Source organism: Salmo trutta, chromosome 7, assembly GCF_901001165.1.
Source record: "Salmo trutta chromosome 7, fSalTru1.1, whole genome shotgun sequence".
Taxonomy (NCBI): Eukaryota; Metazoa; Chordata; class Actinopteri; order Salmoniformes; family Salmonidae; genus Salmo; species Salmo trutta.
The window spans coordinates 43,912,402-43,925,228 of record NC_042963.1 but is presented as its reverse complement, the minus strand read 5'-3'; the positions used below and the strand labels follow the sequence as shown (position 1 = coordinate 43,925,228).

Genomic DNA, 12,827 nt, shown 5'->3' with positions numbered 1-12,827 from the left:
GCATCAATTTGCCAGTCCCACTAAGCACAAACCAGATGGAATATAATTTGTTTTTCAACAGGACAATGACCGAACACACCTCCAGGCTGTGTAATGGCAGCCAACAAGTGCTCAGCATATGTGGGAAGTTCTTCATGATTGGTAAAGCATTCCAGGTGAAGCTGGTTGAGAGAGTGCCCAGAGTGTGCAAAACTGTCATCAAGGCAAAGGGGGGCTACTTTGAAGAATCTCAAATAAAATATATTTTGATTTAACACTTGGTTACTACATGATTTCATAGTTATGTCTTAACTATTATTCTACAATGTAAAAAAATAAGAAAAACCCTTGAATGAGTCGGTGTCAACTCGTGACTAGTACTGTATATTTCCGAAGCTGTATTCCATAGTCCCTCAGCTGTATTCCATAGTCCCTCAGCTGTATTCCATAGTCCCTCAGCTGCACTAACTTCCCCACTTGATTTTAAACATTGAATTTGAACAAACCCCCTCTTTTACCCCAGTTAGTTTTTATACTGTAGCATGTGGTTGTTACTCGACTGATAAAGATGGGAGACGAGCCTAAATTTAGTGTTGCAATGTGTCTTCTGCAGCAGGGATGATGCTCTTAAGTGGGTACCTTAGGAGAATGTGCCGTGGGCACAGTGTGTTTCTGTGAGACTGTGTGGCAGAAGTGTTGAGCTGATATGGAGAGGGTCTCTGTTTCTCTCTGCGTCATTGCCACTTACCACGCTGCGTTGTGAAAGATTACAAACCCTCAGCAAGATTTCAGCAATTTATAGTTGGAGACAACTTAGCTATGTATTTAACAGTGCCTTCACAATAATCAAAAAGCACAATGTAGTGACTTGTAATCAATAACAAACATGTCTCAAATGCAACCTTAACAGTAATAGAACATGTTGACTATATATTGCTGTATTGTTATGGCTTTCCACTGCTGTATACTGTATGTTGTCCTTTTCCCAGGGCCTGGATGGAGAGCTGAGATCAGACCAGAAAACCACCCCCTCGTTGACTTTGACTTTGACGTGGTGATTGGTGCAGATGGACGCAGAAACACGCTAGACGGTGAGAAGAACACATGATGGAGATGTTATTTGCTCTACACACAATGTTTGACTGTGTAAACATTTAAAGTTGTCTGTAAGACTTCTGGGCAAGGCTGAAGTTGCACACCTGAACAATATATAAGCCTGTTCTTGGAAACATGTTCAACTAAAGGGGCAAAAACAACAGAATTTGTCCCTTAGCTTGCCAGTCATAAACACTTTATGGTCATAAAATGCTTTCAATTTCAGTCATGTCTTAAGGGGTAAAGTCCAATAGAACTGCACACAAGGTGTTCCAGGATGTGAGAGAACATGGCTGAGGGAAAAAGTTGTACTGGGCTATTAACCTACATTTTTGTAAAAAAAAAAGTGGTAAACTAATTGACCGACATTCAATTTGTATTTTTTTGAGCCCAACGCTCCATTTTTCTAGAGAAATCGAATCATTCATAAGAGAAATCAAGAAGTATGTGGGACGCTGGGCTGAAGGGAGTTGTAGTTTTCATTAAGCAAATATTCAACCTAGTTTAACACAAACTTGGTAATTAACTACAATGACCATAATCCATTGCACCTGTTTTTTCCAAGTCAGCCAGAGATGGATCCACTTTTACGCCTGCTACGTTAGGTTAGCTACACACAGACCATGAGAGAGAAATGACCACAACGATGAGAGAGAGGGATCAAGACAGTTCGTGAAAGTACGCCTTATCTACTTTGAGGAACTAGTAAAACTATTTTGTCAGACAGCTCTGCAGCGTACTTTGGCAGGCTAGCCTAGCTAAATTGGATGACTGAAGACGGCACAAAGATAACGTTGGGTGGCTGCTACTGCCTGAGCAGAGATGTGAAGATGTCTTTAAAGAATTAAAAATAATAGTAATCAAATAAAAACGAAGTAATATACACTTAAATATTGTATTACTTCAATAGGAAGTTACTATGATGTCTACAGTATGTGGATATGACAGACAATGGAACATTTTCATTGTTTTGGCAATTGAATTAACTATTTTTGGCTTTGGAATTTCTATTAAAAGCTATAAAATCATGTTAATTTTTTTTATTGAAATCAAGCCGCAACCATTTTAGAGTACTTGTCTTCATCTGCAGTTAACTCTAGATAGTGCAGGTAATCTTTGACCTGTGTCAGAGCACATTACCCAGAAGTCACCCGGAGAAGATGAACAGCTTGTATACAGATGGAACCTGGTCATGTGACTGGTGAAAGTCTATTACAGTATTTGGATCAGTCTTGAGTGTAGTCTGTATCTAAAAAAGAAAATGCATGGGTTAGTTGTCACCCAGACAGGAGTATTGCTCAGACAGTTATAAGGTAGTATTTTATAATGCCCCTAATGCTTTTTGTTCTATATCATTATCTTAACCTTATCAGCCTGTATTTCCTAAACACTATGTAATAAAAAATGATTGCTCTGACTTATCACAATCTGTCTGACTCAGTTTAATCTGGTATAAAATTATTAACTTCCTACATGTTGAGTGTCAGCAGAACAATAAAGATGCTTTGCGTCATACTGTAGGTTTCAGGAGGAAAGAGTTCCGTGGCAAGCTGGCCATAGCCATCACAGCCAACTTCGTTAACAGGAATACCACAGCCGAGGCCAAGGTGGAGGAGATCAGCGGCGTGGCCTTCATCTTCAACCAGAAGTTCTTCCTGGAGCTCAAAGAGGAAACCGGTGGGCCATCTCACAAACCTGACCCCACACACACACACGTTCTGTACCCCTCTGCAGGGCATTGACCTCTAGCCAAGCCTTAGACCTGTTTGTGCGGTCTTGCCAACTCTTATGGTCATTGATGTGCGATCAGGCTAATTTACCTGGAATGGTGATACCCTAGGTGTCATCACATCAGTCCATTGGGAACCGCAATAAAATGTTTTAATCCATGAAACCAGTGTCTCTTATAAAGAGTGTTTTGCTGAAGTACCATTCTGTCTTGTAGATGTTTCCCATGCTAACACACCATCGAGGATCTGGTGCTGCTGATTTCTAGCAGCCTGCTTGGCTTTGTGAGGTTCAGCAGTGTGAAGACAGGCTGGAATCTCCTCCGCTCAAATCCCCTCTTAATGAAAGGGTCGTGTACCATCACTCAAATTGGTCATGATACACACCGCATTTGGAACATGATCCTCCCACTAACCGGGTCAAACAATTTGGTTGTATGGTCAACATGACTGACACAGTTGTTTTATGAAGCTTTGTGTTGTCTTGTGATTGCAGGGATTGATCTGGAGAACATTGTGTACTACAGAGACAACACACACTACTTTGTGATGACCGCAAAGAAGCAGAGTCTGCTGGACAAGGGAGTCATCATTCATGTGAGTGTTTTGTTTTGCTGCTTTGTGCTCAATATGCCACTCCCCCACAGTGCAGATATTTACAGCTGTGCCGTTGTGCCCCATCTGCCAGAGGGTGCCAAATCGCAGCTGTGGCATTAAACTGGGAATAAAAACAAGACTAGATCTATTTGAGCGGGTAAAATGTGTTGCTGGGTTAGAAGGATGTGTTGGGAGGTCTTAACTAGATGTGTGTGTGTGTGTGTGTGTGTGTGTGTGGAGGCACGCATTTAACAAGACGTGTGTGTGTGTGTGTGTGTGGAGGCACGCGTTTAACAAGACGTGTGTGTGTGTGTGGAGGCACGCATTTAACAAGACGTGTGTGTGTGTGTGTGTGTGTGTGTGTGGAGGCACGCGTTTAACAAGACGTGTGTGTGTGTGTGTGTGTGTGGAGGCACGCGTTTAACAAGACGTGTGTGTGTGTGTGTGTGTGTGGAGGCACGCGTTTAACAAGACGTGTGTGTGTGTGTGTGTGTGTGTGTGTGTGTGGAGGCACGCGTTTAACAAGACGTGTGTGTGTGTGTGTGGAGGCACGCGTTTAACAAGACGTGTGTGTGGAGGCACGCGTTTAACAAGACGTGTGTGTGTGTGTGTGTGGAGGCACGCGTTTAACAAGACGTGTGTGTGTGTGGAGGCACGCGTTTAACAAGACGTGTGTGTGTGTGTGTGTGTGTGTGTGTGGAGGCACGCGTTTAACAAGATGTGTGTGTGTGTGTGTGTGGAGGCACGCGTTTAACAAGACGTGTGTGTGTGTGTGTGTGTGTGTGTGTGTGGAGGCACGCGTTTAACAAGACGTGTGTGTGTGTGTGTGGAGGCACGCGTTTAACAAGACGTGTGTGTGTGTGTGTGTGGAGGCACGCGTTTAACAAGACGTGTGTGTGTGTGTGTGTGTGGAGGCACGCGTTTAACAAGACGTGTGTGTGTGTGTGGAGGCACGCGTTTAACAAGACGTGTGTGTGTGTGTGTGGAGGCACGCGTTTAACAAGACGTGTGTGTGTGTGTGGAGGCACGCGTTTAACAAGACGTGTGTGTGTGTGTGTGTGGAGGCACGCGTTTAACAAGACGTGTGTGTGTGTGTGTGTGTGTGTGTGTGTGGAGGCACGCGTTTAACAAGACGTGTGTTGTGTGTGTGTGGTGGAGGCACGCGTTTAACAAGACGTGTGTGTGTGTGTGTGGAGGCACGCGTTTAACAAGACGTGTGTGTGTGTGTGTGGAGGCACGCGTTTAACAAGACGTGTGTGTGTGTGTGTGGAGGCACGCGTTTAACAAGACGTGTGTGTGTGTGGTGTGGAGGCACGCGTTTAACAAGACGTGTGTGTGTGTGTGTGGAGGCACGCGTTTAACAAGACGTGTGTGTGTGTGTGGAGGCACGCGTTTAACAAGACGTGTGTGTGTGTGTGTGTGGAGGCACGCGTTTAACAAGACGTGTGTGTGGAGGCACGCGTTTAACAAGACGTGTGTGTGTGTGTGTGTGGAGGCACGCGTTTAACAAGACGTGTGTGTGTGTGTGTGTGTGGAGGCACGCGTTTAACAAGACGTGTGTGTGTGTGTGTGTGTGGAGGGCACGCGTTTAACAAGACGTGTGTGTGTGTGGAGGCACGCGTTTAACAAGACGTGTGTGTGTGTGTGTGTGTGTGGAGGCACGCGTTTAACAAGACGTGTGTGTGTGTGTGTGTGGAGGCACGCGTTTAACAAGACGTGTGTGTGTGTGTGTGTGTGGAGGCACGCGTTTAACAAGACGTGTGTGTGTGTGTGGAGGCACGCGTTTAACAAGACGTGTGTGTGTGGAGGCACGCGTTTAACAAGATGTGTGTGTGTGTGTGTGTGTGTGTGGAGGCACGCGTTTAACAAGACGTGTGTGTGTGTGGAGGCACGCGTTTAACAAGACGTGTGTGTGTGTGTGGAGGCACGCGTTTAACAAGACGTGTGTGTGTGTGTGTGTGTGTGTGTGTGTGTGTGTGTGGAGGCACGCGTTTAACAAGACGTGTGTGTGTGTGTGGAGGCACGCGTTTAACAAGACGTGTGTGTGTGTGGAGGCACGCGTTTAACAAGACGTGTGTGGTGTGGAGGCACGCGTTTAACAAGACGTGTGTGTGTGTGTGTGGAGGCACGCGTTTAACAAGACGTGTGTGTGTGTGTGGAGGCACGCGTTTAACAAGACGTGTGTGTGTGTGTGTGTGTGTGTGGAGGCACGCGTTTAACAAGACGTGTGTGTGTGTGTGTGTGTGGAGGCACGCGTTTAACAAGACGTGTGTGTGTGTGTGGAGGCACGCGTTTAACAAGACGTGTGTGTGTGTGTGGAGGCACGCGTTTAACAAGACGTGTGTGTGTGTGTGGAGGCACGCGTTTAACAAGACGTGTGTGTGTGTGTGTGTGTGTGTGTGGAGGCACGCGTTTTACAAGACGTGTGTGTGGAGGCACGCGTTTAACAAGACGTGTGTGTGTGGAGGCACGCGTTTAACAAGACGTGTGTGGAGGCACGCGTTTAACAAGACGTGTGTGTGTGTGTGTGGAGGCACGCGTTTAACAAGACGTGTGTGTGTGTGTGTGTGTGTGTGGAGGCACGTGTTTAACAAGACGTGTGTGTGTGGAGGCACGCGTTTAACAAGACGTGTGTGTGTGTGTGTGTGTGTGTGTGTGTGTGTGTGTGTGGAGGCACGCGTTTAACAAGACGTGTGTGTGTGTGGAGGCACGCGTTTAACAAGACGTGTGTGTGTGTGTGTGTGTGTGGAGGCACGCGTTTAACAAGACGTGTGTGTGTGTGTGTGTGTGTGTGTGGAGGCACGCGTTTAACAAGACGTGTGTGTGTGTGTGTGTGTGTGTGTGTGTGTGTGTGTGTGTGTGGAGGCACGCGTTTAACAAGACGTGTGTGTGTGTGGAGGCACGCGTTTAACAAGATGTGTGTGTGGAGGCACGCGTTTAACAAGACGTGTGTGTGTGTGTGGAGGCACGCGTTTAACAAGACGTGTGTGTGTGGAGGCACGCGTTTAACAAGACGTGTGTGTGTGTGGAGGCATGCGTTTAACAAGACGTGTGTGTGTGTGTGTGGAGGCACGCGTTTAACAAGACGTGTGTGTGTGTGTGTGTGGAGGCACGCGTTTAACAAGACGTGTGTGTGGAGGCACGCGTTTAACAAGACGTGTGTGTGTGTGTGTGTGTGTGTGTGTGGAGGCACGCGTTTAACAAGACGTGTGGTGTGTGTGTGTGTGTGTGTGTGGAGGCACGCGTTTAACAAGACGTGTGTATGTGTGTGGAGGCACGCGTTTAACAAGACGTGTGTGTGTGGAGACACGCGTTTAACAAGACGTGTGTGTGTGTGTGTGTGGAGGCACGCGTTTAACAAGACGTGTGTGTGTGTGTGTGGAGGCACGCGTTTAACTAGACGTGTGTGTGTGTGTGGAGGCACGCGTTTAACTAGACGTGTGTGTGTGTGGAGGCACGCGTTTAACTAGACGTGTGTGTGTGTGTGTGTGGAGGCACGCGTTTAACTAGACGTGTGTGTGTGTGTGTGTGTGTGTGGAGGCACGCGTTTAACTAGACGTGTGTGTGTGTGTGTGTGGAGGCACGCGTTTAACTAGACGTGTGTGTGTGTGTGTGTGTGTGGAGGCACGCGTTTAACTAGATGTGTGTGTGTGTGGAGGCACGCGTTTAACTAGACGTGTGTGTGTGTGGAGGCACGCGTTTAACTAGACGTGTGTGTGGAGGCACGCGTTTAACTAGACGTGTGTGTGTGTGTGTGTGTGTGTGTGTGTGTGTGTGTGTGGAGGCACGCGTTTAACTAGACGTGTGTGTGTGTGTGTGTGTGTGGAGGCACGCGTTTAACTAGACGTGTGTGTGTGGAGGCACGCGTTTAACTAGACGTGTGTGTGTGGAGGCACGCGTTTAACTAGACGTGTGTGTGTGGAGGCACGCGTTTAACTAGACGTGTGTGTGTGTGTGGAGGCACGCGTTTAACTAGACGTGTGTGTGTGTGTGGAGGCACGCGTTTAACTAGACGTGTGTGTGTGGAGGCACGGGTTTAACTAGACGTGTGTGTGGAGGCACGCGTTTAACTAGACGTGTGTGTGTATCGAGGCACGCGTTTAACTAGACGTGTGTGTGTGTGTGTGGAGGCACGCGTTTAACTAGACGTGTGTGTGTGTGTGTGTGTGGAGGCACGCGTTTAACTAGACGTGTGTGTGTGTGGAGGCACGCGTTTAACTAGACGTGTGTGTGTGTGTGTGTGTGTGGAGGCACGCGTTTAACTAGACGTGTGTGTGTGTGTGTGTGTGTGTGTGTGGAGGCACGCGTTTAACTAGACGTGTGTGTGTGTGTGTGTGTGGAGGCACGCGTTTAACTAGACGTGTGTGTGTGTGGAGGCACGCGTTTAACTAGACGTGTGTGTGTGTGTGTGTGTGTGTGTGTGTGTGTGTGGAGGCACGCGTTTAACTAGACGTGTGTGTGTGGAGGCACGCGTTTAACTAGACGTGTGTGTGTGGAGGCACGCGTTTAACTAGACGTGTATGTGTGTGTGTGTGGAGGCACGCGTTTAACTAGACGTGTATGTGTGTGTGTGTGGACGCACGCGTTTAACTAGACGTGTGTGTGTGTGTGTGTGTGTGTGTGTGTGTGTGTGTGTGGACACGCGCGTTTAACCTCTCTAGGGTAGGGGGCAGTATTTGCACGGCCGGATAAAAAACGTACCCGATTTAATCTGGTTATTACTACTGCCCAGAAACTAGAATATGCATATAATTGTTTGATTTGGATAGAAAACACCTTAAAGTTTCTAAAACTGTTTGAATGGTGTCTGTGAGTATAACAGAACTCATATGGCAGGCAAAAACCTGAGAAGATTCCTTACAGGAAGTGCCCTCTCTGACCATTTCTTGGCCTTCTACACTCTCTTTATTGAAAACTGAGGATCTCTGCTTTAACGTGACACTTCCTACGGCTCCCATCGGCTCTCAGAAGGCGGCAAAACGTTGAATGATGTCTTTGCAGGCCCAGGCTGAAAAACAGTAGCGCATTTGGATAGTGGTCGATCAGAGAACAATGAGACTGGGGGCGCGTGCACGAGCAGACACCATGTTTTTATTTTTTCGTCTTTGAACGAAACAGGGTTTCCCGGTCGGAATATTATCGCTTTTTTACGAGAAAAATCGCATAAAAATTTATTTTAAACAGGGGTTGACATGCTTCGAAGTACAGTAATGGAATATTTAGAATTTTTTTGTCACGAAACGCGTCGGGCGCGTCACCCTTCGGATAGTGTCTTGAACGCACGAACAAAACAGAGGATATTTGAACATAACTATGGATTATTTTGAACCAAATTAACATTTGTTATTGAAGTAGAAGTCCTGGGAGTGCATTCTGACGAAGAACAGCAAAGGTAATCCAATTTTTCTCATAGTAAATCGGAGTTTGGTGAGGGTCAAACTTGGTGGTTGTCAAAATAGCTCGCCATCACGGGCTAGCTATCTACTCAGAATATTGCAAAATGTGCTTTTGCCGAAAAGCCATTTTAAAATCAGACATAGCGATTGCATAAAGGAGTTCTGTATCTATAATTCTTAAAATAATTTGTTTTTTGTGAACGTTTATCGTGAGTAATTTAGTAAATTCACCGGAAGTTTGCGGTGGGTATGCTAGTTCTGAACGTCACATGCTAATGTAAAAAGCTGGTTTTTGATATAAATATGAACTTGATTGAACAAAACGTGCATGTATTGTATAACATAATGTCCTAGGGGTGTCATCTGATGAAGATCATCAAAGGTTAGTGCTGCATTTAGCTGTGGTTTGGGTTTATGTGACATTATATGCTAGCTTGAAAAATGGGTGTCTGATTATTTCTGGCTGGGTACTCTGCTGACATAATCTAATGTTTTGCTTTCGTTGTAAAGCCTTTTTGAAATCGGACAATGTGGTTAGATTAACGAGAGTCTTGTCTTTAAAATGGTGTAAAATAGTCATATGTTTGAGAAATTGAAGTAATAGCATTTCTAAGGTATTTGAATATCGCGCCACGGGATTCCACTGGCTGAGTAGGTGGGTTGATTTCGTCCCACATACCCTAGAGAGGTTAACTAGACGTGTGTGTGGTGGCACGCGTTTAACTAGACTGTGTGTGTGTGTGTGTGTGTGGAGGCACGCGTTTAACTAGACGTGTGTGTGTGTGTGTGTGTGTGTGTGTGTGTGTGTGTGTGGAGGCACGCGTTTAACTAGACGTGTGTGTTTGTGGAGGCACGCGTTTAACTAGACGTGTGTGTTTGTGGAGGCACGCGTTTAACTAGACGTGTGTGTTTGTGGAGGCACGCGTTTAACTAGACGTGTGTGTTTGTGGAGGCACGCGTTTAACTAGACGTGTGTGTTTGTGGAGGCACGCGTTTAACTAGACGTGTGTGTTTGTGGAGGCACGCGTTTAACTAGACGTGTGTGTTTGTGGAGGCACGCGTTTAACTAGACGTGTGTGTTTGTGGAGGCACGCGTTTAACTAGACGTGTGTGTGTTTGTGGAGGCACGCGTTTAACTAGACGTGTGTGTGTGTGTGTGTGTGGACGCATGCGTTGAACTAGACGTGTGTGTGTGTGGACGCACGCGTTGAACTCGACGTGTGTGTGTGTGGACGCACGCGTTGAACTCGACGTGTGTGTGTGTGGACGCACGCGTTGAACTCGGCGTGTGTGTGTGTGTGGACGCACGCGTTGAACTCGGCGTGTGTGTGTGTGTGTGTGGACGCACGCGTTGAACTCGACGTGTGTGTGTGGACGCACGCGTTGAACTCTGTGTGTGTGGACGCACGCGTTGAACTCGACGTGTGTGTGTGGACGCACGCGTTGAACTCGACGTGTGTGTGTGGACGCACGCGTTGAACTCGACGTGTGTGTGTGTGGACGCACGCGTTGAACTCGACGTGTGTGTGTGTGGACGCACGCGTTGAACTCGACGTGTGTGTGTGTGGACGCACGCGTTGAACTCGACGTGTGTGTGTGGACGCACGCGTTGAACTCGACGTGTGTGTGTGTGTGAGGACGCACGCGTTGAACTAGACGTGTGTGTGTGTGTGTGGACGCACGCGTTGAACTAGACGTGTGTGTGTGTGTGGACGCACGCGTTGAACTAGACGTGTGTGTGTGTGGACGCACGCGTTGAACTAGACGTGTGTGTGTGTGGACGCACGCGTTTAACTAGACGTGTGTGTGTGTGTGGACGCACGCGTTTAACTAGACGTGTGTGTGTGTGTGTGGACGCACGCGTTTAACTAGACGTGTGTGTGTGTGGACGCATGCGTTTAACTAGACGTGTGTGTGTGTGTGGACGCACGCGTTTAACTAGACGTGTGTGTGTGTGTGTGTGTGTGGACGCACGCGTTTAACTAGACGTGTGTGTGTGTGGACGCACGCGTTTAACTAGACGTGTGTGTGTGTGGACGCACGCGTTTAACTAGACGTGTGTGTGTGTGTGTGTGTGTGTGTGTGGACGCACGCGTTTAACTAGACGTGTGTGTGTGTGTGTGTGTGTGTGGACGCACGCGTTTAACTAGACGTGTGTGTGTGTGTGTGTGGACGCACGCGTTTAACTAGACGTGTGTGTGTGTGTGTGTGTGTGGACGCACGCGTTTAACTAGACGTGTGTGTGTGTGTGTGGACGCACGCGTTTAACTAGACGTGTGTGTGTGTGTGGGACGCACGCGTTTAACTAGACGTGTGTGTGTGTGTGTGTGTGGACGCACGCGTTTAACTAGACGTGTGTGTGTGTGTGTGTGTGTGGACGCACGCGTTTAACTAGACGTGTGTGTGTGTGTGGACGCACGCGTTTAACTAGACGTGTGTGTGTGTGTGGACGCACGCGTTTAACTAGACGTGTGTGTGTGTGTGGACGCACGCGTTTAACTAGACGTGTGTGTGTGTGTGGACGCAGGCGTTTAACTAGACGTGTGTGTGTGTGTGTGTGTGTGGACGCACGCGTTTAACTAGACGTGTGTGTGTGTGTGGACGCACGCGTTTATCTAGACGTGTGTGTGTGTGGACGCACGCGTTTATCTAGACGTGTGTGTGTGGACGCACGCGTTTATCTAGACGTGTGTGTGGACGCACGCGTTTATCTAGACGTGTGTGTGTGTGTGGACGCACGCGTTTATCTAGACGTGTGTGTGTGTGTGTGTGGACGCACGCGTTTAACTAGACGTGTGTGTGTGGACGCACGCGTTTAACTAGACGTGTGTGTGTGGACGCACGCGTTTAACTAGACGTGTGTGTGTGGACGCACGCGTTTAACTAGACGTGTGTGTGTGGACGCACGCGTTTAACTAGACGTGTGTGTGTGGACGCACGCGTTTAACTAGACGTGTGTGTGTGGACGCACGCGTTTATTTAGACGTGTGTGTGGACGCACGCGTTTATTTAGACGTGTGTGTGTGGACGCACGCGTTTAACTAGACGTGTGTGTGTGTGTGTGTGTGGACGCACGCGTTTAACTAGACGTGTGTGTGTGTGTGTGTGTGGACGCACGCGTTTATCTAGACGTGTGTGTGTGTGGACGCACGCGTTTATCTAGACGTGTGTGTGTGTGTGTGTGTGCGTGGAGGCACGCGTTTAACTAGACGTGTGTGTGTGTGTGTGTGTACGCACGCAGTTAACTAGACGTGTGTGTGTGTGTGTGTGTGTGTGTGGACGCACGCGTTTAACTAGACGTGTGTGTGTGTGTGTGGACGCACGCGTTTAACTAGACGTGTGTGTGTGGACGCACGCGTTTAACTAGACGTGTGTGTGTGGACGCACGCGTTTAACTAGACGTGTGTGTGTGGACGCACGCGTTTAACTAGACGTGTGTGTGTGGACGCACGCGTTTAACTAGACGTGTGTGTGTGTGTGTGGACGCACGCGTTTAACTAGACGTGTGTGTGTGTGTGGACGCACGCGTTTATCTAGACGTGTGTGTGTGTGTGTGTGTGGACGCACGCGTTTATCTAGACGTGTGTGTGTGTGTGTGTGTGTGTGGACGCACGCGTTTATCTAGACGTGTGTGTGTGTGTGTGTGGACGCACGCGTTTATCTAGACGTGTGTGTGTGTGTGTGGACGCACGCGTTTATCTAGACGTGTGTGTGTGGACGCACGCGTTTATCTAGACGTGTGTGTGTGTGTGTGTGTGTGTGTGGACGCACGCGTTTATCTAGACGTTTGTGTGTGTGTGTGGACGCACGCGTTTAACTAGACGTGTGTGTGTGTGGACGCACGCGTTTAACGAGACGTGTGTGTGGACGCACGCGTTTATCTAGGTGTGTGTGTGGACGCACGCGTTTATTTAGACGTGTGTGTGTGTGTGTGGACGCACGCGTTTATTTAGACGTGTGTGTGTGTGTGGACGCACGCGTCTATCTAGACGTGTGTGTGTGTGTGTGTGGTGTGTGTGTGTGTGTGTGTGTG

General features: G+C 47.9%; 1 protein-coding gene across 5 annotated transcripts in view; it reads left to right on the top strand.

The window, feature by feature from the left end:
* Positions 1 to 12,827, top strand: part of mical2b (microtubule associated monooxygenase, calponin and LIM domain containing 2b) — an 84,860-nt gene that overhangs the window by 28,020 nt on the left and 44,013 nt on the right. For all 5 annotated transcript variants that reach the window (XM_029759036.1, XM_029759034.1, XM_029759037.1 and 2 more), the window contains exons 5-7: positions 969 to 1,070; positions 2,596 to 2,751; positions 3,298 to 3,398. In XM_029759036.1, the coding sequence (XP_029614896.1) occupies positions 969 to 1,070; positions 2,596 to 2,751; positions 3,298 to 3,398 (359 nt within the window). The remainder of the gene's footprint in view (positions 1 to 968; positions 1,071 to 2,595; positions 2,752 to 3,297; positions 3,399 to 12,827) is intronic.